Genomic DNA, 24,949 nt, shown 5'->3' with positions numbered 1-24,949 from the left:
TAGTAAGGATTAAGAAGCGTGTGTGCGCACACACACACACAAATACATGCCATGTTTCATGCTTCTTGCAATCCCAAATCAGCTCTCAATATATCCAAGTTTTTTTCAGCAAAATGCAAAACAAAATTGGGCAGCTTACAAAAAAATGCCACTCCCAAACACACACTTCCCTGATGTGTCTGCACACGTGCCTTCCTGGTTCCATAGGCAGCCTGGCCTTTGAGAGACCGAGCCCAGGTCCAGGGCACGTGCCGCTGGCAAGCACACAGCACGGCCTCCTCGGTGGTCTTGGAGGGTTACAGATACTCACGTGGGTTTGCCACAGATTTTCCTCTGATACCACTGCTTACAGTTGGTGAAGTACTTCTTGTTGGTGCCAATGACCTTCTGCACAGCACACACGTTGGGGCTGAAAATAGAAGCAACAGTGTTTGCAAGACGGTCACCATGTCTGCCCCACTCGGATGTTCCCACCAGGCCGCCTGTCCTGGGTCACGAGCACTTTCTAGACATAGGGGAGATACAGCCATTTCAGTGGTGGTACTGGGGCAGGGGGTGGCTTGGGGGTACATTTTGGCCCCCTGACCTAGATTCCCACCAGCTCCCCTCAAATTAAGAATTGGCAAAGTCTGTCTTACATATTAGTACAATTTTATATGATAGTAAAGCATCTTAAAAATTTAACGTTGCATGTTACAGATTGAGAAAACTAACAAAGTAAAAGTACTGTGTTTGCTAAACAAAGCTTCAAAAGAAGACCCCAGCCTTTTTCTGACCTCCCACCCCACAATGAGCCCCAACTTCCGTAGGCCCTGACATGCACATTGCTGGCCCACTGTCATGAGGCAGTGGCCATGGCCAGGCCCCACCTCCTGCCAGGCAGCTCCACATACAGATACAGCGTGCCTCCCTAGGCCTTCTGCCTGGCTCCCAGGGACAATCTGCTGGGAGTGTCTGTCCTGGGAACTCGAGGGCTTGGCTGTCGGCTGTCAGGACCATCACAGGAGACTCTCTCCCATTTAACCCCAGTCCCACATATCCCTACTCAAGGCCTGCTTCCCCAGAAAGCCTTCCTCCAGTGCTCCAGGTGACACTCTTCTTTCCTTCCTCTGACCTGGAATACAGCTGCCCACACTCCTTGTTTGATGCTGGGTGTCAAACAGAATCCGCTAGCAGATGTGGATGTTTGTCTCCTCTCCTCAACTATATTCAAAAGAACACTGAAGGCAAATGTTTTGCTTTGTTCTTTCATTTAGGTTCTAGATGGAGCCTGGCACTGAGTCAGAGCAGAGAAGGAGCTTGGAATGAAATTTTTGAAAATACTGCTCCCACAACCATCCAGCTTAAAGAATTCTCAGGAACTGTGGAAAAGCTGAGTGTAAATGTTCCAGAATGTTCCAGGATTTTGCTGGGAAGCTTTCTGTCCCAGGGCTATGGGATTTTGTTTCTCTGTATTTCATTCACTGTTCTAAGTCCTGACAAACTGTGCACAAGCCTAGCGATGGTGGGGCCTTTGTCAGGTATCCTGGGCAGGGCGTGGGGGAGTGGACTACTGTGATTGCATGGGAAGGAGTCCTGCCTCTGAGCTGTGGCAGATAGTTTATCTGGTACAATCACAAGTTAAAGTAGAGCCTAAGAAAATAGAATTGTTGGGTTTTCACAAAACTTCTGGGCCCAGAGAATTTCAGCTGTCATCCAAAGGGTAAAGTATTTCTTTAATATCATGTTCCTCTGTTACAAAAGTAATCAATAGACATTATTTGATATACATGGCATTTAAAAAACTTGTTATTTTGAAATACTTTCAAAGAAAACAAAATTACAAAAATAATACAAACCCAATACAGAGAACTTCAACAAAGACCTATCTCCCCAGATACCCATATCCACCAATTTTAACATTTTGCCACAAATGCTGTATCTATTCTATTAATCAATCTATTTTCCCATTTATCTGTCTATTTATCATTATGCTTCTCAAACACCTAATACTACCATATACATTTCCTAAGAACAAGGATATTCACTTATGCATCCATCTTAAGTGCAGTTATAAAGTTCAAGACATTTTACCTTGATATAAAGCTTTTGATCTATATTTCAGTTTTTCATATGTTCCAATAACGTCTTCTTGAGCTCTTCCTCCTTCCTTGTTAGATTCCATCCAGGATCTCATGTATTACCTTTAATTATCATTGTCTCTTTAGTTGCTTTTCTTTTTTTTTATTGTGGGAATGTGTATACACATTATTAATTAATAATTAATTATTAATTAACATTTATACTTTCTGAGTCCACTGATTAATCATTACATTTTATGCATTTGCCTTTTAGATCCTAAAGGAAGCACAAAGCGGAGTTACAAACCAAAAATACAATAGGACTGGCATTTATATTTACCCCTTTCATTACCCTTAGCAGAGATCTTTTATTTGTTCAGACAGCTTCTATCTGTTGTCCTTTTTTATCAACCTGTAACCCTTTAAAATTTCTTGTAAGCCTGGTCTAGTGGTGACAAACTCCTTTAGCTTTTGTTTATCTGGGAAAGTCTAAATCTGTCCCTTATTTTTGAATGACAGTTTTGACAGACATAGAATTCTTGCTTGGCAGTTTTTCAGTTTCAGCACTTAAAATATATCCTCCCACTGTCTTTTTGTCTCCAAGGTTTCTAAAGAGAAATCGGCATTTAATCTTTGAGGCGCCCTTATACATGACATGTTGCTTCTCTCTTGCAGCTTTCAGAATTCTCTTTATCCTTGGCATACAATGTGTAGATTATAATATGCCATGGCATGGCATGGCATAAAATGGGCCCAAATTTAAGCATCATTTCTTTTATTAAATTTGGCAAGTTTTGGCCATTATTTAAATATTCTTTCTGTCCCATCTCTCTCCTCCTTCTCGGACTGCCACAAGGCATATACTCGTGTGCTTGATGGTGTCCCACAGGTTCCACAGGCTCTGCTTATTTTTGTTCATTCTTTCCTCTTTCTGTTCCTCACATAGCATTATTTTAATGGGCCTATCTTCAAGTCCACTAATTCCTTCTTCTGCTCGCTCCAATCTGCTGTTGAGCCCCTTCAAGGAATTTTTAATTTCTATTACTATGGTCTTCAGCTCTGTTTGGTTCTTTTTCATAATTTCCATTTCTCTATTGATACTATCTTTGTGTTCATCTATTGATTTCCTAATTTTCTTCAGTTCTTTGTCCATGTTTTCCTTTAGCTCTGAGCATATTTAGGACCATTTTTAAGGTCCACAGGACTTACTCTGTATTACTTTCGAAATAAAAGTGTGTCCTTACTGTTTCATTGTTGTTCTCATGGTGATGATGACTTTTTTGAAGAGGCCAGGCCAGGTTTTTGGTGCAGTATTCTACATTCTGAAGCTGCCTGATTATTTTGCTCATGACTAAATTCAGATTAACATTTCGCGTAAGAAACTCAAGAGATCACCAGAAGATTGGGTGCATCCTAGTGCATCCTACTAGGAGGATGAATGTCCAGTTTGTCTACCAGCATAACTGTGATCTTAGTGTGGTTATTTGGGTAAGGAGGGGTCCATCAGATGTGTGCATTGTAAAAATATATTTTTTTAAAAATAATAAAGCAACTTGGAGAGAGGTACCTTGAGGATATTGAATATCCTGTTCTATACTAATACTCTTTTAAAACTTCCTAGCATCTATTGATCGTCCCTGGTCCATGACAATTACTATGTTTGTCTTTGTATATTGGAAATTTTCTAATTTAGTCACTTTTCTATACTTATATTTGTGGTTACTCTGATGTAATAAAATTGCTTTCCCTCCCCTTTCCCTATCATTAGATTTTTTTGACTATCATTACAGACTCATGAATTGTTTTATCCAATATACTCTAACCCATTATCATCATTATTTTAGGGACATATGGATATACATTAACATAAATATGATTTCCCCTACTTATATTCAAAATTCATGCACTGTAGACTATACTTACCACATGTATTAGATTTTTTATTTACTGTATTTCTCCACTTTATTTTTCTCTGTGCATGTGATTGTTGTGTATATATGCTTGTGTGTGTTATTTATCATTGAGGAAGGATTGTATAGATATTGTTCATCATTGTAATAAAAACCTATTAACTTGTCAAAAAAAAATCTTTGCCCCAGATCTGTTTAATGCAGTCCTGGTCTTCCTCATTAAAACTTCATTGATGGTTTTCATGTTCTCCTTTGCCTGGGCCATCATTTCTATTTCTTTTTATGTTTTGAAAGCTTTCATTGAAACCTGGATATTTTGATATTTTAATGTTTTATTGCTGGATTTTAAATTGAGACATCCTACCTTGTATTTAGCTAGTGATATGACAATAGCTTTCCTTCATTGCCAGAAGCTAACAAAAAAGAAGAAGAAGAAAGGAAAAAAGAAAACACCTTTCCTAGCCTTGGGAGATTGACCTGTGCAAATACTCTTCTTCAGGACTTCTCCATATAGTGAGTTTAGAGAACAGCTCCAGGCCAAAGTGTTGTCTTGTCTTGGGCATACCCATGTGACCCTAAGAATCCCCCATTTATACGGTTTGAATATCCCCTTTTCCTTAGGAGACAGTTTCCTCATTGTCCTGGGCACTTCATTGTGTGTCTTAGAGCCAGCAATCCTTTGCCCCAGGCATCCACTTGACTGTTCTCCCACTGGGTTCTGTAGGAGAGCTAGGTGAGCTGCCTTCTACAAGCGGGACAAGTTCTGGGATGGAGAGTCCTTCAGGTCTCCACCAGACAGATTGGGCCAGACATACCTGCTCCTTATGGAACCAGGATAAGGTTTCTGCACTGGGAGATGGGCAGGCTTCACAATGAGCCTTTGCAGGGTAGGAGGGCATCCAGCCAGGGTACCATGAGATCCTATTGCTCTTAAATAGCCTTTTTCCTGATTTAGTGCAGGCCTTGTTACTGCAGTTCTTTAATGGCTTTCTGGAGCTTTGAGAAAGATCTTTCTGCAAGTTCTTGCTGGTTACTCAAAGCTTCAGTGGGGAACAGAACCTTGAAGTGTCTCATTCCACTGTCTTGATTGGGTATGCCTGGTATTTTTCAGGTACATAGTGATTGCAGAGAGAGCTGCATTTTCCACCCCCATTATATCAGCTGTAGGAACTTGGCCAATTCTTAAATATGCAGAGTCAGGTTATAGAGTGGGGAGTCACTCAAACCCTTTACTTCTCTGACCTATCTCTCCTACCATATGGCTGTCATTTCTTGTCCAGTGTGCCATTTAATAGGCAAAGGTGAGTGGGCCAAGAAGGCACGGTAAATATTAGTGAATTGATGCAGGAACCTGAGCATGAGAGAAGTTAAGGTCGGAGAGGAAAGAAACCTCAGACCCAGCTGGAAGAAGAGCCCACGTCTCCGTCCTAGCTGGGTCTGACTAAATGCTATTTCCAACAGATTTTTAAATACCTTGCTTTCCTACATGCTACCAGATTCACAGCTTACAGTGGTTCCCAAACAACCCCTCAGGAGTCCCAGCCCCAAGGTCCTGTTTATTGCTGTACAACCCTAGAAGCTCTTCTATCTGACCAAGCAGGAAACAATTACTGTCGATGAATTCCCTGCAACCTTCTGTAGGCGTCTGGCGACTCTTCAGTGAATCTCCTGTGCATGTGGCTCCAGCATTCCTCTACCGAGTGAGCTTGCACTGCTGTTGCCCTTTGACAGGAGCAGAGGCTGGGGGTGGCTGTGACCCACTCCCTCTTACATGCGAGTGTGGGGCTGGGCTGTCTACATAGGGAATTTATGCTGAAGTTTAACTGACATGAGCAAGCCATGAAGGCATTTCTGGGCCTTCTGCCTCAAGCGTTGCTGTCCAATTTGGATTTGAAAACCAAGTGCTTTAGAAAATTTGGTCCAATTTTTCGTTGTTGATTTTCGGAAGTCTGGTCACATTTTTACTTGCTTCTCAGTATTTTTTCCCCCTACCTAATAGCCACACAGACACAGCTGGGAGTCGAGAGACCCACGTCAGAGTCACTGCTCTCTCAACAGCTTTCTGGACTGTCTATCTCACTAAACTGAAGTTTCTCTCTATAAATTGGGAAAATGAACAACCCATCTCAGTGTATTGTTGAGAAGATGGGTGATAAATAGCTGACCATGAGTAAGGTAAAGTTTATGTCTTCCTTAACATCTTGGAGCACACTACATTTCCTTAAAATAGCAAAGAGATTTTTCTTCCCTTCTTACCAGTTCTCACTTAGAATGACAAGTTGGAGCTTGAACAAGGTTATCCATTTTTGCACAGAGTACCACACCCATGCATGCAAGGCCAGGCAGCCCTGTGGTATTTCCAGGGACAGTTAGATCAGAATAAATGTAACCATGCCCAAAACTATTTTTTCATGGTTCATCTGTCTGAGGACCCAGACTTCACTGGGGGAGAAGGTACATATATGATTTCTTAGAAAACCCACAATGGATTTCTTTGGGTCTTTCCAACTGTACTGTAAGAAGCTAAGCAAGAATATTAGCCTGCAGGGATATAGTGGGGAAGTTGATCTAAGATCTGAAATTCATAACAAAAAGCATCTGCTTTTAAAACAAACAAACATTTTCTGGCTGGCCGGTGGCTTTTCTGCTGAAGTGAAGGAGAAGAAGGTTTGCTATAGAAATGGTTCTTGGTGGAACACCTTCAACACCTTTTGGGGACCTCCACAGTGCTGCAGGGCATGCTATTGGGGTCTCCTCCTGACTTAGAGGCTAAGATACAGAAGCAACAGAAACTTCCCAGGCAGACTCTGGCAAATGTGATATGCTTCACTGTCAAGAAAGGCAGCGGGACCAAAGGTGAGCTGGGCAGAGATAATAAAAATACCAGTTGCTTACATTTTGGCTTTCATGCCTCATCTTTGTCTCTTCATTTCTCTGCCCTGCTCCTCTCACCCTCTAGCACATACAGTGTACATCAAAGGTGATGCCCCCACTCTCCTTAGCAGCCCAACATTGCTTCCCCCGTGCATTCCTCTTTCCAGGAAGGTGCTGTGAATGGGGCCTGGCCTAGCTTGATTTCACACTGCAGAGCGGCCAGACCTGCTGGCCGAAGCCCTCCTTCTCCCTCAGCCTGGAAAGGCAGAGGAAAGAAGGGTAACTATGCCCACCAGGGTCGGTCCAAACCCACCCCCAGAGCACTCCTAGCACGGGGAGCCAAGGCTTGGTAAGGGCCTATGACGTCAGCTATAATCACTTGCTGCAGCGAGTTTGATCCCAGCACATATCTGCCCAGTCACTTGGAGGGCTGGGTACTGCCTGGGTATGAGTGCCAGACCCCAGAGGCATTTGGGCTCCCCTGAGGAGCCAGCTCCCTGACTCTGTCACAGATAATTTTCTCCAGCTGTGAAAAGAAGTGGTGCAGGCAGGTAGGCTAGAAGCAGCAGCTAAGCCTGGCCGAGTGTGAGGCAGGCAGGGACTGGTTTGGGATGTAGAAATACTGGTCACCTCTGCCTGGTTCTGTTCCATGGTCTTTATCAGATCTCACTCTCTGCCTGGGTTTGCTTCCTAAAGCCAACACATCTTCACCGTCTCAAAGGAGTATCTACATTTATAACTTCCCAGATTGACTCCAGTGCATATGGCTGGACCACGGGAAAGGGGTGTATCCTCTCTGAATGATGGGGGCCAGTGAATTCCCCCACTCATCATACGGAGTAGAGGAGGGGCCACTCTGCTCTCGCTGTGCCTGGGGCGCTTTAGATGCCGCCTCCTACTCTGGCACCAGTTTCATGTCTAGAGTGGCTGGACAAGGACCTGGCTGGGGTGGAACATGTGCGCCCCACTGCCCCAGCCACCTTCCCAGACCATTGTGGGCAAGGCAGCTGCCAACTCCCCCTCTCCTCCTGTTGGCCGGGAAGAGAGGCTGAAAACCCGAGTCCATCTCATGCTCTTAGTCTGAGCCGGGGGTCATCGGTCAGCTACCGCTCCCCCCCCCCCCCCACACACACACAGCCGTATTCTGTAGAGCGCCAGCCTCGAGGCTTTCTGCCATGGTCCCCCACCTCCCTCTCCCCAACTCGTTAAAGACTGGTCTCCCCAAGCGCCTCATGCTGCAAGTTTTTCATTCCGGCTTTGTCCCCCGGCGCCCCTGGCCCGCTTCGGTGCCCTTAGGGGCGTGCGTACCGGAGCCCCTACGTCCAGTCCCTCGGCCAGCCGCAGAGGCAGGCTCCGCTTACCCGTGCTGGCGGCCCCGGAGCTGGCTGTGCTGCAACACCAGCTGGTAGGGCGATTTGTAGGGGCCCGCCAGGGTCGTGGCCGGGCCCAGAGCCACCGCCAGGGCTAGGGGCAGCAGCCGCACGAGGAACGCCATGGAGCCAAAGACGTGCGCTGACCCACCAACCGACCGGCAAGCAGTTGGTTCCGGGGAAGTGAGAGCGCCGCCGCCTCCCGGGCCAGGTTAAGTAAGCGGCGAGCGGGAGGGAGCGGCTGCGAGGGGGCGGGGAAGCGGGCCGGCCAGCGCGCAGGGAGGCAGGGCTGTCCCTGGCGCCGTGGCGACCGGCCCCCTCTGGCCTCCAGGCTCCGCTTGGCATCCACTCAAGCTCCCATTTGGCTTACCACTTAGCCCTCCTCATTTTCACCCTCTCTCCCCTCATCACTTGGCCTCCCGGGCACGAAGGACCACGGAAGGGTGCAGCTGGGAGTGAGGGGCAGCTGTTACTAAATCGCCCATCAGATAGGCCTCTGCATTCCAGGAGCTCCCACGTTCCCAGGAGCTCCTTCCCACCCCAGTCTTGCTAATTGAAAGACAGAAAAAGGAAATCTTATGATTCAAGGAAGCCAAAAAATGTGGGGCAGGTTTTGTTAGACTCTAAGGTACTCATGGACACCGTGGGGAAGGGTGAAGTAGCCACCTTGGAATTCACTTAGGCTCTCTTTCAATAGACAGCTTGATGCTGTGCAAAAAAAGACAAGATGCCTGCCTTGGAGGAGCTCAGAGCAGGTAAACAGAGTCCCAAATAGTGGAGGTTTAAGTGCTCATCTAAGCCTTATTAATCACCCACCCTTTACCTGGCACAACTAGCCCCGCTAAGAAGGATGAGGTGCAGGTCCTTCCTGAAATATCTCACAGTTGGGGTGATCCGCAGCTAACCAAAAACAATGTGCTGTGGAGAAGGGCAGACTGGTGAGCTTGGGAATTTGGAGGAGGCACCTGACCCTGAAAGGAGGTGACATCTGCTCTTAGGCCTGGAGGATGAGGAGTGAGGTATGCATTCAGGGAACTCAAGTTATTTGGTTGCCTGAAACATGGGTCTTGGGAATGAGGGTGGGGAGGGCCAGAGTGTAGCAGGTGATCAGGGAGCCAGGAGGGGGACAGTGTGAGAGCTCAAACTTTGGAGGTGAACAGGGTGGGAGAGATGGAGAGAGGAGGGCAAATTCAAGGGGTGTCTAGGAAGCAGTAGACTGAGCAGTTCTGAGAGGCTATGCATAGAAGTGGTGGGGGAAGCTGACTAAGTCGTCTTTGGCATGGCTATCTTGGTGGGGTAGGGGTGCCAATTTTAGAGTGAGGGGCACCAAGGGCAGGTGTGCTGGGGACAGGTGAGTGGTTTGGGATACATCAAATCTGAGTACTAATCCAGGTGGAATGTTCTGTGGGCAGCTGGATATAAAGACCTGGAGCTCAAGGCAGGATCTGGGATAGAGATTCAGACCTGGGAGGCCTCTATGGCATATAGAAAGCTGAAACTATGGGAATGAGGGCATGTGGAGTGAGAGGTGGGTGATGACAGGTAATGGAGAGGAGGAGTACAGAGCATAGCCCACAAAGGAGGCCAAGGAGTGATGATGGTCAGCAGGAGGAAATGGGGAATATGCAGCAGTCTTGGAATGAGAGTCCTGGGAGGTGGGAACTGTTAACAGCAAGCAGTGTAGTCCACGAGACAGGTCTCCTGCATAGCAGCTGCTCCTGGGACCTGGCTGTGGAGAACTGTGTCAGGGCAGTGGGGAGGCTAAAGCTAGATTATGGGGATTTGAGGGGCAGCAGGAGATAAGGCATGGAGATAGTGAGTATAGAGCACAGACAATTCATTCAAGAAGCTTGTCTGAGAAGTGAGGGTAGGCACCAGGAAAGACAAAATCAAGAGGCTTCAACATGTTAAAAAGTTGATGGAAAGGAAAAGGTCAAAGCCAGGGAGAGAGAAGAGACAGAGAGAGAGGAGGAGCAAGGAGAGGTATGGAGTAGAGTAGTTTGGGACTGGAGAAAGGGCAGGGTTGTTGAGCCAGTGAAAGCTATTGAGGGCCTAAAATAGTATCGGGAGTGGAAGGGAGGGGACAGGTTGAGGGGAGCTTTTAATGGTAGCACTGTCTAGACTTGGAAACCACTCGGTAGGGGAGAGTAAGGGAGAGGGAGGTGTCAGAGATAACAGTGACTCCTCTAATGACTGAATAATTGGACCCATGGACTGGGCATATTGGTGAAAGTGCACATTTGGGTATGTGAGGGGAGTGTGTCATGAGTGCAGTTGTGTCCACATTGGACCTGATGATACACCCATGTATCCAGGTGGAGATGTACAGGAGGGAGCTGCACTCAGGGTCTGGAGTTCAGGAAAAATGTGAGGATTGGAGATACAGATTTAAGAGTCACTAGCCTGCAGGTGGTGGCTAAAGCTGTGGACTGGATGAGTTCCCTTGAAGAACATGGGTTAGAAGAGAGGGCAAGTGAGAGGAAGAGGAAGAAATGACGGCAGACCAGAATGCTGGGAAGCACCAGGTAGGAGAGGTTGAGGGGCAGGCAGAGAAGGAACCCTGAAGAGGGAAATCCACAAAGGCAATGTGAGAAGAGAATTCCAAAGAGAGCCATCACTGCCAAATGAGGCAGAGTCCAAACTGCAGTGTACCAATGAGTGGTTCTTAGTGTACACTTGGTACTCAGGAAACCAAAGACCACCAGGCTGTAGAAAGTCTCCTGTAACATTCTAACCCAAGCCTGTAGCATCTGCAATGAACACTGGAAGATGTTCTCTGATGACTGACCTTGGGGAGAGTCAAGTCCTCCTTGATGCCCTCCCTGCCCCTTCCTTCCCCCCATCCCTAGAAGGGACAAGTGGGAAATTTGCTCCCTTGGCTACCTGTGGGGGACAGTCCCAGTGCTAGGGACCTCTGCCACTTTGGGGGAAATGTTCCCTTTGGCCTCTGTCTGTCCAGATGGGGTCTGTACTGCTTGCTAGGACTGCCAAATACATACTTCAGTCAGAAAAAATGGACTTTCTCATAAAACAAATTTTTGAGAGACAAAAATGCTGCTCATGCTGGATTAGGTTCTGGGTTTAGGCTCCTGGGATTTGGGTCCACTTTTTCTGTGAATCATTTCCTTCATTGTGGTATTTATTATCATTTTCTTTTGTTTTGGAGCATCCAGAGAGAAAATCCAGGGAACAGAATAGGAAAAACTGGTGATTTCCACATTGAAAAATCCTATCTGTTGAACTTCAGCTCAGCCTGTGATTACGCAAAGCGAAAAGTGGCAGTGATAATAACCCTCCTTAGTGAATGAAGGTGGATAGGCCCTAAGATCACAAGCTGAGGAGGCTGTATTGGCTGGGGCTTACTTAGCTCTAGAAACATATCAACTTCAATGGATTGACTTTGGAGATATGCGTTCCTGTTAAAATAACTCCTTTATACAATCCGGGTGGTCCTGGCAAGAGGGGTAGGTGTAGGCTCTGGAGGCAAGTGACATAGGTTTAAACCCCAATCCTGCTTCTTGCTAGCTGTGTGACCTTGGGCAAGTTATTCAACCTCTCTGAGTCTCATTTGCCATGGTTATAATGTAGAGGTGACAATAAAACCTACCTCACAGGACTCTAGGGTAGATTACATGCTACAATTCAATTAAAGTGACCAATAAATATGAGTTTTATTATAATTGCCTCTCCCCAGTAATTGTTCCATATAGTAGAGGTCACTGAAACGACATGAGTGTTTAGTAACTATAGATGGAATTAACTGAAAATGCTCATTTAATTGAAAGAAAAAACTTTCCTCTGTTTCAGCCTTATCACTTGGCATAGGACATTGGGACACACCCGAAGAAATTCAAGCTCAGGCTCAACTTTCCTCTGGGAAAGGGAGTATTTGGCTGCATTACAACTTCTAGGAAAGATGCCCCTTGAGTGTAAGGAGCTGGAAGCCTTACTCTTCCTCCAGCAAGATTTAGAGGCTTCAAGAGGCAAGTCGCTTAATCCCACCGGACCTCAGTTCTCTCATCTGGAAAATAACGTTGATGACGAATTTTCCATGAACTCAGTGAAGAGATTAAAGCAATACTTCACTTACTGTTTAGATGTAAGAAAAAAAAAAAACTCCACCTCCATGCCCCATAGTCCATCCCCTTTCCCAAACCATAAAATGCAGAATTCTTTTTTCTTATATGACCTTTAATATAAAAGACTATTAAATTTTTAATTGTGAAAAATAACATATATACAAAAAGGCAATAAATTTCAAAACACACCACAACAACTAGTTATAGAACAGATTTCAGAGTTTGGCATGTGTTGTTACTGTTCCACAATTTTAGGTTTTTCCTTCTAGCTGCTCTAAGACACTGGAGACTAAAAGAAGTATCAAAATGATATTCAGCAGTCATATCATTTGTTAAATCCTTTCTTCTCTGTTATAACTCCACCTTCTCCCTTGATCCTTCTCCCACTGTTTAGGGGTATTTAGGCTATGCCCATTCTAACTTTTTCATGTTGGAAAGCGCTGTTGATAATATGGGATAGGGGCATGGAACTAGTTGATGTTCTTGGAGAGGCTGGCCCCTTTGGGTTTTAGGATTTATCTGGCCTAGGAACCATTACTTTCCTGAGGTTTCTGGAAAGTAATTATAGTGCATAGGTCCTTTGTAGAATCTCAGTTAGAGCCCTGTGCATTCTTTCGAGTTGGCAGGAATGGTTTTGGTTGGGGTTTGGCAAACCATGATAAATAGCTACATCTAGCTGAAGCTTGGTCAGAGTAGCCTCCAGAGTAGCCTCTCGATGCTCTTTGAACTCTTAGCCACTAATTTGTTACAATTCTTTCCCCACTTTTGGTCAAAGAGTTATTGTCAATCCCATGGTGTCAAGGCCAGGCTCATCTCTAGGAGCCATGTCTCAGGTTGCCCCTGTCACTCCTGGATGTCATGTCCAGTGTACAGTGGAAGGTAATGATTTCACTTGTAGGTTTGGGCTGAGAGAGAGAGAGAGAGAGAGAGAGGGGCCACATTTGGGCAACAAAAAAGATCCTCTGGAAGCAACTCTTAGACATAAGTAAAGGTAGGCTTAGGTTCTCTGCTACAGGAACAAGCTGCAACAAGGGCAAGCCTCAGGATCAAGGGCTTGGCCTGTTGACTTGGGAGTCCCTAATGTTTGAGACAGTATCGGGGTTTCCCCAGTGGTAAAGTTTAATAGTTCCATATTTTTCCCCCATCCCTCATGGGACTCTTCCAATACTGTTTGATTATCTGCTCAACATACTCTGGGATGTATCCTGGCATCACGTTAAGCTCCACAGGATTAAAGGTCCTCATTGCCATTCTGGGCTCCATGTAAAATGCAGAATTCTTTAAAGGTAAAAATGCTCTACCACTAGAGGCTGCTGCTTCTTTGGGATGTTTTTATTGCAGAGGACCAGGGGCAGGGGTGAAGCTGCTGGAGGAAGGGGCAGGGACTCCCTATCCCCAGATGACCGGGAGCCAATCAAGGGAATCACAACTCACCAAAGATCTTTAATTTGGGAAGGAGTTTTTTGCTTTCCATGTTAAACAATCAAAGAGGAAAAAGAAAGGCTTGTTTGGATGAGTAATTACTAGACTTTTGGGGGCACTTCATAAAAATGACTACTTTCACATCCTACGGTATATGTAAGATTATCTAACAGTTTAATTCTTGGAAATAACTCTATTGTTCACTAAAACAGGGCTTAATATCAGGATGAATTAGTAGTTCCAACCAGTTCCCCACGATGGAACCTAAGAAAGAAATTTGTTCTAGGCATGTGGGTGAGAGGGCTGGCATTTGCAGCCTGACCAACCTCATGCCATCCTCTTTTTTTTTCTTTAATTAAAAAAATTTTTTTAAGCGTAACAACATATAAACATGAACATTCTTACCAATGAGCATTCCATTCTTGGTATATAATCAATAACTCACAATATCATCACATAGTTGTATATTCATCACCATGATCATTTCTTAGAACATTTGCATCAATTCAGAAAAAGAAATAAAAAGAAGAAAGAAAAGAACTCATACATACCCTACCCCTTAACCCACCCTCTCATTGATTGCTAGTATTTCTATCTATCCACCATACTTTAACCTTTGTGGCCCTTATTTTTTTTCTATACCCTTTACCCCTCCCTTTCATTGATCACTAGCATTTCAATGTACTAAATTTATTTTAACATTTGTTCCATTATTTATTTATTTTAAATCCATATGTTTTACTCATCTATCCATACCATAGATAAAAGGAGCATCAGACACGGTTTTCACAATCACACAGTCACATTGCGAAAGCTATATCATTATACAGTCATCTTCAAGAAACATGGCTACTGGAACACAGCTCTACATTTTCAGAGAGTTCCCTCCAGCCTCTCCAATATATCTTAACTAAAAAGGTGATATCTATATAATACATAAGAATAATCTCCAGGATAACTTCTTGACTCTGTTTGAAATCTCTCAGTCATTTACACTTTATTTTGTCTCATTTCTCTCTTCCCCCTTTTGGTCGAGAAAGTTTTCTCAATCCCTTGATGCTGAATCCCAGCTCATTCTAAGATTTCTGTCCCACATTGCCAGGAAGGTTTACACCCCTAGGAGTCATGTCCCACATGGAGAGGGGGAGGACAGTGAGTTTGCTTGTGGTGTTGTCATGTCGCCCTTTTGTCATTCTTCCCGAAGTTCTTAGTGATGTCAGGGCTCACCACCCCCCACCCCAACACCCCTGGCAATCACTGTTTTCTTTTTTTTTTAACTGACTATAGTTTTACCATTTCCAGAATGTCATATAATAGGACTCATATCGCATGTCTCTATTTATGACTGTCTTCTTTCACTTAGCAATATGCATTTAAGGGTTCCTCATGCCTTTTCGTAGGTTGGTAATTTTTTTTCATTCTTCCATCTTCCTTGTGTAACCCAGCATTTACAACAGCACTTTATATACAGCAATTATTTGATCCACTTAAAGAAGAAAATGCAAGAAACAAATCCCACTTAACTAAAATTAGGTGATTAGTCACCTTTAGAAGATTTTGGATTTAGTTTTTCAAGGATTTTCCAGTTTTGCCAGTCAAAATGTGACCTGCAGACAGCAGTATCAGCATTACCCTCAAGCTTGTGGGAAATGCAGAATCTCAGACCCCCTGAGTCAGAAACTGAAGTTTCATAAGATCACCATCAAAGTTTGAAAAGCATGGGCATACAGGGTCATGTTAAATAGCTAAGGGCCTAGACGAGTTTAAAATAGGATTCAATTTCTGTAAAATGTTTCGGGAAAGTAGCCATTGACAGAAAGAAATACACTGGAAAATTCATTCCAACCAAATGGAGAAATCCCAGCTCGTGCTGAGGCCCAGTCATTCATTCTTAGGCTTTTTCTTTGTGGGGCCCTGTGAAGAGACAATGGTGCTGGCAAGAAGCTTTTCCTCTAGGACCAGCTGCTGGATATTCAGTGTCTTCCACACATCAAACAGGGAAAGGCTATTTCACTGGTTCAGTCCAGACCATCTTCCAGCAAAGGCAGGGAGGGTGTGGTTGCACAGGTTTATAACAACGAGAGCTTCAACAAACAGCAGCAAAGGTTCCACAATTGATGGGAACAGCAGTCAGAATCCTAAAATGGCATTAGATCTGCAGTGTTTACTTTCCTCAATGACTTGCTGATTTTACAACTTCTCTAAACAGTAGCTTTCTTAATCAGGGCTTGCCAAATGTACTTGTTGGTTAGAACCCAACTTTATTTTCCAGGAAAACTGACTTTTCACAAGAGAGTTGCCTTGATTTGACTCAGATAAAATATCTTAAATGAAAAAATTCAGGGGTACTTCTGAAGTTGCTTGAATTGCCTGACCTCAGATACTTTCAAGAAGCGATGCCCACTGTTGGGAACGCACCAGAAGATTGCCAGTTTGAGGAGCACAGCTTACCCCTGCCTTTTCTCTGCTCCCTTCAAGTTTTCTTGTATAGACAGCATCCGTACCTGAACATCTACCCTATCCTTAAAAGCCTCCAGAGAAACTGACACTCTCCAGAGGCAATGCATTCACAAGTTGAGTAATCTCCATGGCTTCTCTGCCCAGCTCCATTTCTTTATTTCTTCATTCCTGACAACAGTTCAGCCCACGGTGTTAACCTTGGAACCAGTTTTGTCTCTAATCCTTTCCTCGCTGGACCAGCACCAGAAACCAAGAAGAAGGAAGGAAGGCTAAGACAACCAGGACCGCTGGCCTCAGAGCAGCCATTCTGATACCCATGTTAAAAACTGCTAAGCATTTGTTTTCATCCTGACACCCCTGTCACCCCCTCTCAAACAAAAAATCCCTGGATCCTCAAATCCACAGGATGGAAGGCAAATTGTGTGCAATTAGAAAACTTGTGAGTTGAGGCCCACATAATTTTACTTGCTGGTTTTTACATTTTGGAATATGTTATTTCTCCAGTTCAGTACCTGTACTTTGGTATGAATGGATAAAATTAAACCTGGTACGGAGTACTCCGGGGTATACATCCCAACCTTCTCCGGACTCTGTATTCCTTCTTGCTCAGCAGTCAGGACCTGGGCCCAGCCAAGAGGACAGGACCAAAGGGCAGATGTGTCAGCGTCAGCTAGTTGCATCATCCCCCTTCCTGCCACTGTCTTTCCCAGCATTTTTTCCTTAATCTTTTATCCTGACTGCTCCTGCCATCGGGCCATTTTACTGGGACTAATAGTGCTCTCCACAAAAGCACACAGTATCTTATAGTTCAGAATCTCAATGTTTAGAATGATAAAAGGAGAAAGTTAAGGGATTTGGACTTGTGCTTCTAAAGGCATCAAAAGCAGGGATTAGCTTCCAAGGCTTGTCTAGACAAGGCTGTGTGTTTATGAAAGGCTGTAAGTTTAAGGCTGATGCAGGGAAGCAGTTAGAAGAGGAAAAACAGATATGTACACACACACGCACACAGAACACTAGCCTATTAAATAATAATTAAGAGCTTGCCATTGTCAGGCACTATTCTAAATAACTTCCATGTTTTAAGCCATTTCATCCTTAAAATAATTCCATGAGTTAGGTACTGCTATTTTTTGTGTGCTTTACAGATGGGGAAGGCTAGGCTTGGAGAGAGGAAGGGAACTTGCCAGACTGTCTCAAAGGTAGTAGCAGAAGACAGCATTTGAGCTGAGACAGCCTATCTCCCAACGCCGCTGACCCACCCTGTTGGGCTGTATCACCTCTCCAGGAAGTGTGGTTGCATGTCTTTTTGAATGCCCTCAGGCCATCTTTCCTTTGTACAAACGTTCAACTCATGAACCCCCCCAAGTCCCCAGTATCACTCTGGTGAATGAGGCAGGCTTGACGAGGAAAGCAGCTGGCACATGGAACCACTACTTATTTTCATCATGAAATCAGTGTTCCTTTGAATGGGTCAACTAGAATTATTTAAACAATTTTCAACAACTTTTCTGCCACTAATCCCACCTTGAAAAAAAAAAAAGCGGTTCGGTGTTGATTGCTTGGTGAGACAATGCTTCCTAGATATAGAAGACATGACTTCTGTCCCAGGGAGGGTATTTCTGCCAAAGTGCTCCTGCTGCTGCTCCTCCTCCCTTGGTGAAGTCTCCGGGATGCATACAAACCCAATACAGTTCTGTGTGGAAAATCTACCTTTAGGAGGCAAATCAGCAACCAGACTGATTATGTACTTTACAAAAGGATTTACTGTGCAATTCTTTTATATCACCAGTCATCTAAGATGTTGAAGAGAGGATCTGATTTTTTAAACTGCAGCTTGACTCCCTGTCCACAAATTGTGGAGTAATGCTAGGCCCACTTAGTTCATTCCCTGGTCCATGAGCCCTCGGGGGCCATGGCTGTCTCACGTTCTGGGTATTATGTTGTTCTTCACGGAGTGATGGATGAAGGAAAGAATGCGGGAGAGATTCCTCCGGAAAACCAAGACAACAATAAAATTTATGAATCAGCCAAGCAAGAGCACACACCAAAGATTGGCCAGGCCACAGACTTTCTGACCTCATCTTGGCTACTAGTCCAGAATCAAATTAGGTTTTGAATTGAACAGATAGCAAAACCATTCACCTAGCAAGAGCAAGAGCGGAATAGCCTTTTTTTAATTTGTGGCAAGCGTAAAGGTCTGGGTAGGCAGCTGAGAGAGTCTGAGCACTGACACTGGGCTCCCGGTAGCCTGGGATTTCCCAAAGAGAACATTCCCCACCCATCCCACTTCACTCATCAGGTGTCATTTAGGCTCTAGGTGTTGTGGTCTCAGGTCAGGTGGGATTCTTCAGCATACTGAAGCAGGAGCCACGAGGGCTAGTCATTCAGTTGTAATTATCTAGATTCCTCTTTGCAAACTTTTGTACTTCAAGCAATTACATCTGTCTGAATTTTTGATTAGTTAGATGGGTCATTTATTTTCCTAATGTATTTCATTTGGGGATGGGCTAATCTATACTAAACAATTAGTTTCTCTTAAACTGCCACAAGAGTGTATAAAATAAGAACGTAAAGGTAATTTTTGGGTTCTTGGTACAGTACCACATGTGATAATTACTGTTAAGTAAAACTTATAGAACGATACTGTGGCAATGCATATTTTTGAAATAACATTTATTTTATTCCTTGTTTAATTACTGATCACGTAGCAATAAAATAAAATGAGAATTCTTAAAGCTAATGGCATGGTCATTTTAATTAACTTTTTAAAAAAGCTTTCTGTTGTGGTAATGTATATATACAACTCAAAATTTTCCATTTTAACCACTTTCAAGTACAATTCAATGATACTGATTACATTTGCAATGTTATGCTACCATCACCACCACCCATTAGTGATATAACATTTAATACAGCAAAATCCTAGGATAACAAAAGAATTAAGATGATCATAGAAAAGATTGGCCTACATTAGAACATTTCTGAAGTCACAGTTAAACTAGAGATTAAGTTATTCTACCACTGTTAAGAAATACTACTGATGATGTAGGGACAATCAGCTTGCTCCAGAAACCATACTTGACTGATTTCACAAACATTCTCTGAGCTTGAGCTATGAATCTAGCAGCATGCTTGGTACTGTGGATCCAAAGATGAGTGAGTGAGTCATCTCTGGCCTCAGTCACTCAGTCTGGTGGGAGTGCCAGGCACATACTGAATGAAATAACTGCCTAATGTATGTATATATGCAAAAGAAACTCTAAAGGGAGTGGGGCAGGGGTAGGGGAGTGGGCCAGGAGCAAGCAGGAAGGGAACAGGATCCTTCCTAGAAGAGGTGATTCATCATCTGGAAGAGAGCAGAGCCAAGTCAGCAAGGTAGACTGCAACTCATCAAACCAGAAACAGGAGGCAGGGTTAGGGCAAGAGACAGGATTGCTGGTCTGGATTTCTGGTTCTTGTTAGTGCTTTACAATTCCCAAGACATACAAGAGCCTGAAAGAGTTGCTTTTTTGTGCATTCATTCTTAATAGCCAAGGAAAATGCTATCCTGATTATTCCGTTTAAGATCATCTTTTTTCCCCTCCATTGTATAGAAATTGGCTAAATACCTTAAGGCCTGATTTTGTCCCTCTCAAAAATAGATCCAATAAAAATCTAAAATTGTGGAATTATAACCCATACCAAACTCTGAATTAGTTCTACAACTAATTGTTGCGATGTACTTTGAAATGTATTGCTTTTTTGTATATATGTTATTTTTCACAAAAAAGAAAAAAGAAAGACAGAAGGAAGAGTATAGTAGAGAAGAAAGGATTTAACAAAAATGAATATGACTGCTGAAATAATAGATATTTCTTTTGATCTCCAGTGTCTTGGAGTAGCTAGAAGAAAAAATAAAAAATCATGAAACTGTAACCCATACCAAACTTTAAAATCTGTTGTATAACTAGTTGTTAAAATGTACTTTGAAATTTATTGCTTTTATGTATAAATGTTATAGTTCATAATAAAAAAAAACATTAAAAAAATAGATCCAATAGTCTTCTGTGAGGTTACTTTTCAAACTCCAAAACCAATAACTGGTGAAACAGGCCCCAGCCCTTGTGACTCTAATTATATCTTCAAAGTCCCATCAACAACCTTTACTAGAGGAATCACATTGTACTGGAACCACACAAAACACAATTCCGATCCCTTAACTTTTTTGTTTTTTACAGTTTAAAGGAGGCAAGAGAGGCCAATGAATGTGTATCTCTGTGTGATATGCAAATAACAGACCTAGCTGTGTGTATAAATCCCAGAAGTACAAATCACATACCTACAAATCTTATCAAGCCCTTGAGGACAGATATGGCAGAGCTCTGCCGAGTTGAGGAAGGTCACAAAACTCAAGATCAGAGCTCATAAAAACTTGGCTTGGTGATTAAAGTACAAAGCAATATGCAACTTCAAACACTTGTTTATTTGGATACTAAGTTCATTCGAGACCCCCAAAATAAGACCTTGGCCTGTTTTTGTAGAGTGTTGTGACAGTCATGCCCTATTTTTAACTTTGATTCTTATAATTTTACTCAGGGGACCCATGTTGTTGGTTCTAAACTAGTAAATTAATAAATAAAACAGCAGAAAGGAAGATTACAGGGTCATGAGGCCTAGGCTTTCATGACTCTTCTTACTTCATAACTGTTTCCAGATGTGGGGATTGGCACAGTGTCAGCTCGGTGACAATAACTAATAAAAGGCCTTTCTCCCCAGCTCACAGCAGGCAGCTACTGGTCCCGGTAGAATGGTCTGTTTTTGTTTTCATTTCAGAAGACTCACTTGGTTAGAAGCTTACGTACTTCTTGAGTGTTTACCTGGCAACTAACTATAATCATAGTTGATTGTAGAACAATACAAGAACCTCAGAGAAGGTATCTCCTGAAAAAGAATGTTGTGGAAAACTGCATACTTATAACAGTAGTCCTAAACAATAGGGAAAACACTGGAGCTGGATCTAGGTCAAAATATTCTAGCACTAAGGAAATGGTACACATGCTCAGGACCTGCCTGTAGTAGTAAGTTTGTGGGTCAGTTTGGCCAGATTATGGTGTCCAGTTTTGCAGTCAAGCAAGCCTGGCCTGCTTGTTACTGTGAGGCTATCTCATAGATGGATTTGCACATATAGTCAGTGAATTGCATCTAAGGTAGATTCATCTAAAATCACCAAAGGAGATTGCCCTTAGCAATGAAGGGAGTCTCCTCATCCAATTGATTAGTTGGAGGCCTTAAAAGGAGAACTGAGGATTTCAGCAGTCAGTAGTTAGTTTCTCCCAGGGAATTCAACTTCACCTTCATCTGAGTTTCCAACATCTGCCCTACAGAATTCGGACTTGCCAAAGCCTATGGTCACATGAGCCAATTCCCATGTATATATATCCTGTCAATTTTGTTTCTCTAGAGAACCCTGACTAATACACTGTCCTTACCACTGAAGAAATATTTCCTCTACAGTACCTGAGGGTAGATCCGGAAGCAAGTGAGAGACAGCTTTTCCTGACTTCAGGGTGCTTACAATCTGAGATGGGTCACGTACCCATAAGACAAACCAGAAGAGTGACTGGGGACAGACAAGATTTGTTAGGGATGGCATCCTGAATAGCATGTATGTTAAGGGACTCATAAAGGGCAGTCCTACCCAGTAGAGATGCTCTTAGATTATGGCAGGTTCTAGCATGGTTAAGTAGGCCTCCCTGTGTAGGGAGATGTTGGTCAATGTTCCCTCCAGGCTGCAGTGGTCTGAGGCTATGAGACCAAGCCAGCTGAGCCCACGCTTCTCCTACTGTTCTTCAGTCCTCCGCTGACTTTTGGGGAAGTCTCCTTCTGCTGCTGGTATTCATTTGAAGGGCACATGATGAGGTCTTCCTCAAAAGATAGATAAGGGGTAAGTTTGGCTGTGTAGTGGCATCATTGACTGTCTTGGAGCTAACCATAACATTCAGCTGGTAAGCTGAGACTGAATTTCATTGCTCTCTAGAGCATGAGCAGCACTTGTGGATTTCCAGAAAAATCCTACAACTGGGAAGACACTAAAAGAACATAGAGAAATCTTTGCTTTCATGCTTCAAAAGTAATAGCCAGTTGTCAGTGACCACAGTTTCTTTCCCTGAGTCGTTTGCAGGAGTTAATTTTGTGGACCTGCACAGAAAAGTCCCAAGGAGTGTGAGGGAGAGCTTGTGATTGACAAGGACCACTTTGGGGCAGTAAGAAAGGCTGTGTCTGTTTGCTGGTGACCAGATCATTTGACCTGCCAGTGATAGAGCCAGAGGCTGAATGGATAATCCTGCTCTCTGATTGCTGCTGCTGACCCTTCCTTAGTTTCAGACAGGAAATGTAGGCTGAGAAAAACTGCACCATTCATTCACCCCTCAGGCCTACAGTCCCACAGCCCAGCCCTGGGTCACTGGGTGTATATACCTCTTGGAGGTGAAATGCTCCATATAATCCTGATTTGGGAACAATGCATGAACAAGATATTTTAGGACCTTTAAATGCATATTGATAAGTGAAAGAAACCAGTCGGAAAAGGCTACGTACTGTGTGATTCCAACTAGCTGACATTCTGGAAAAGGCAAAATTATAGAGACAGTTAAAGGATCAGTGATTGCTACAGGTTCAGGGGGAGGGAGAGGGATAAACAGGTAGAGCACAGGGCATTTTTAGGGCAGTGGAACACTTCTGTATGATACCATAATGGTGGATAATTGACATTACACATTTGTTATAACCCATAGAACTATATAACACAAAGAGTGAACCCTAATGTAAACCACGGACTTTCGCTACCTATAATGTATCAATATTGGTTCACCAATTTTAACTAATGTACCACACCAATACAAGATAATAATAATAGATGAAACTATGTGTGTGCATGTGGGGTGTATGGGAATTCTCTGCACTTTCTATATAATTTTTCTGTAAATTTAAAATTGCTCTGAAAGTGAAATTTATTTCTTTTTAAAAATAAGATATTTTATTTATTTTATTTCCTAGGCCTTCATGTCCTAGGGGCCAGCAATGGGGTTCTGCTAGCCTCTTTCTCAGCTTGTCTGGGTTTCATACAGTGCTGCCCAGATCCAGGGGACATAAGAGATAAGCTCCAGGTAAACTCTAGAGAGATGGCCTTTTCTAGTAAGGTAAACATCCAATGAACATTCACTGTTAGTTGTGGGTATTGCACAGTCAAGCAAATATGGGGGTAAATGAGAAAGATGAAGAAGAGTATTTGTGTTTTCCCTAGTCTGGCAGTTCATCAAATGATTACCAAATGACCAAGCATTTCCACTCCCAGGTATGCACCCAAGAGAAATGAATACACATGTCCACACAAAAATTTGAACCCACATGTTTATAGCAGGATTATTCATAATAGATAAAAGGTGGAAGCAACCCAAGTCTCCATCAATGGATGAAAGGATAAACAAAATGTGGTATAGCCATACTATGGACTATCCATTCAGCTTTAGAAAGAATGAAGTACTGATACATGCTACAACATAGATGAAACTTGAAAACACTATGCTAAGTGACAGAAGCCAGTCACAAAAGACCATATAATATATGATTCCATTCATATGAAAGTCCAGGATAGGGATATTAATAAGACAGAAAGTGGATTAGTGGTTTCCTACATCTGGATAGGGGAGGATGTAGGCATGGAGGTTGGATGGAAGATGATAGCTAAAGGGTATGGGGTTTCTTTTTGAGACAATGAAGATATTCTAAAATTCACTGTGGTGATGGATGCACAACTCTGTGAATATACTAAAATCCATTGAATTGTATTCTTTAAATGGATGAATTTTATGATATGAAAATTATATCTCAATAAAGCCATTTTTTTAAAAAAAGATTCTTTGTATTCCAGAAGTGTACCATGATCTGGAACAGGCCAAGAAAATGTAAGAAATCAAGTGTAAGACTGGGAAACACCATCTCTATGACCACATTTACTAAGATAGTCTCAGTTCTCAGAACCCAGCATGCTTTTTCCTTACTTCCAGGACTATGAACACAATGTTCTTGTTGCCTGGCTTCCACTTATCCATTACATTTCAGCTTAGACAACATTTCCTCCAGGAAGCCTGCTTTGATTCCTTAGCCTGGATTAGGTGTCCTTTCTCAGGACTTTCTTCTACTACACAGCATCTATCAGTGTGGTAATTGGAGACTTGTTTGTCTTCTCTGTTTGTTAGACGGCAAGTTTGGGAGGGCAGGGACAATGTCTGCCTCATTCACTTTTCTGTTCCCAGAATTCACTCATTAATTCATATACTTATTTATGGAGTACCTAGCATTAGCCAGTCAAATGATCAAAGAGAAAGTCATGAGGGTGTTGTAGTTGGGGAGGCATCTTGGAAGAGGTGCATTTTGAGGTTTCCTTTGAGCAAATCTGAAAAGGAAAGACCATGGGAAGCATGGAACCAGAACCAAGTTGCATCTTGTGCACACCCCTCAGATGAGCTGTCTGAGCTTCCATGGGAATAAAATCTGGGAACCATTAATAAGGGGAAAGGGTGCTCACATTCATGGAGCTCCTACCAAATGCCAGGATAGTTTTCCAGATGCCAAGTCCTGTTAATACCATCCACCGAGAGTCGGCTGCATTCCAGGCCACAGCTTGGGCTCTCTTATTTGATCTTTTCAACAACCCTGCTGAGTAGAGATGGCTGTCCCTGTTTTTACAGATGAGGGACTCAGCTTCAGAAAGAGTGGGATTTGCCCAAAACCAC

At 43.3% G+C, this 24,949-nt stretch overlaps 1 protein-coding gene across 3 annotated transcripts in view; it reads right to left on the bottom strand.

The window, feature by feature from the left end:
- The window catches only part of TGFBI (transforming growth factor beta induced), a 168,636-nt gene that overhangs the window by 32,673 nt on the left and 111,014 nt on the right, over positions 1-24,949 (bottom strand). For 2 of the 3 annotated variants that reach the window (XM_077138515.1, XM_077138517.1), the window contains one exon: positions 311-409. In XM_077138515.1, coding sequence (XP_076994630.1) covers positions 311-409 — 99 coding nt within the window. Of the gene's footprint in view, positions 1-310; positions 410-8,205; positions 8,433-24,949 lie in introns of those variants that run through there. The other variant, XM_077138516.1, reaches the window with a different exon arrangement.

This window comes from Tamandua tetradactyla, chromosome 20, assembly GCF_023851605.1.
Source record: "Tamandua tetradactyla isolate mTamTet1 chromosome 20, mTamTet1.pri, whole genome shotgun sequence".
Classification (NCBI taxonomy): Eukaryota; Metazoa; Chordata; class Mammalia; order Pilosa; family Myrmecophagidae; genus Tamandua; species Tamandua tetradactyla.
This window is presented reverse-complemented; position numbering and strand designations above follow the sequence as displayed.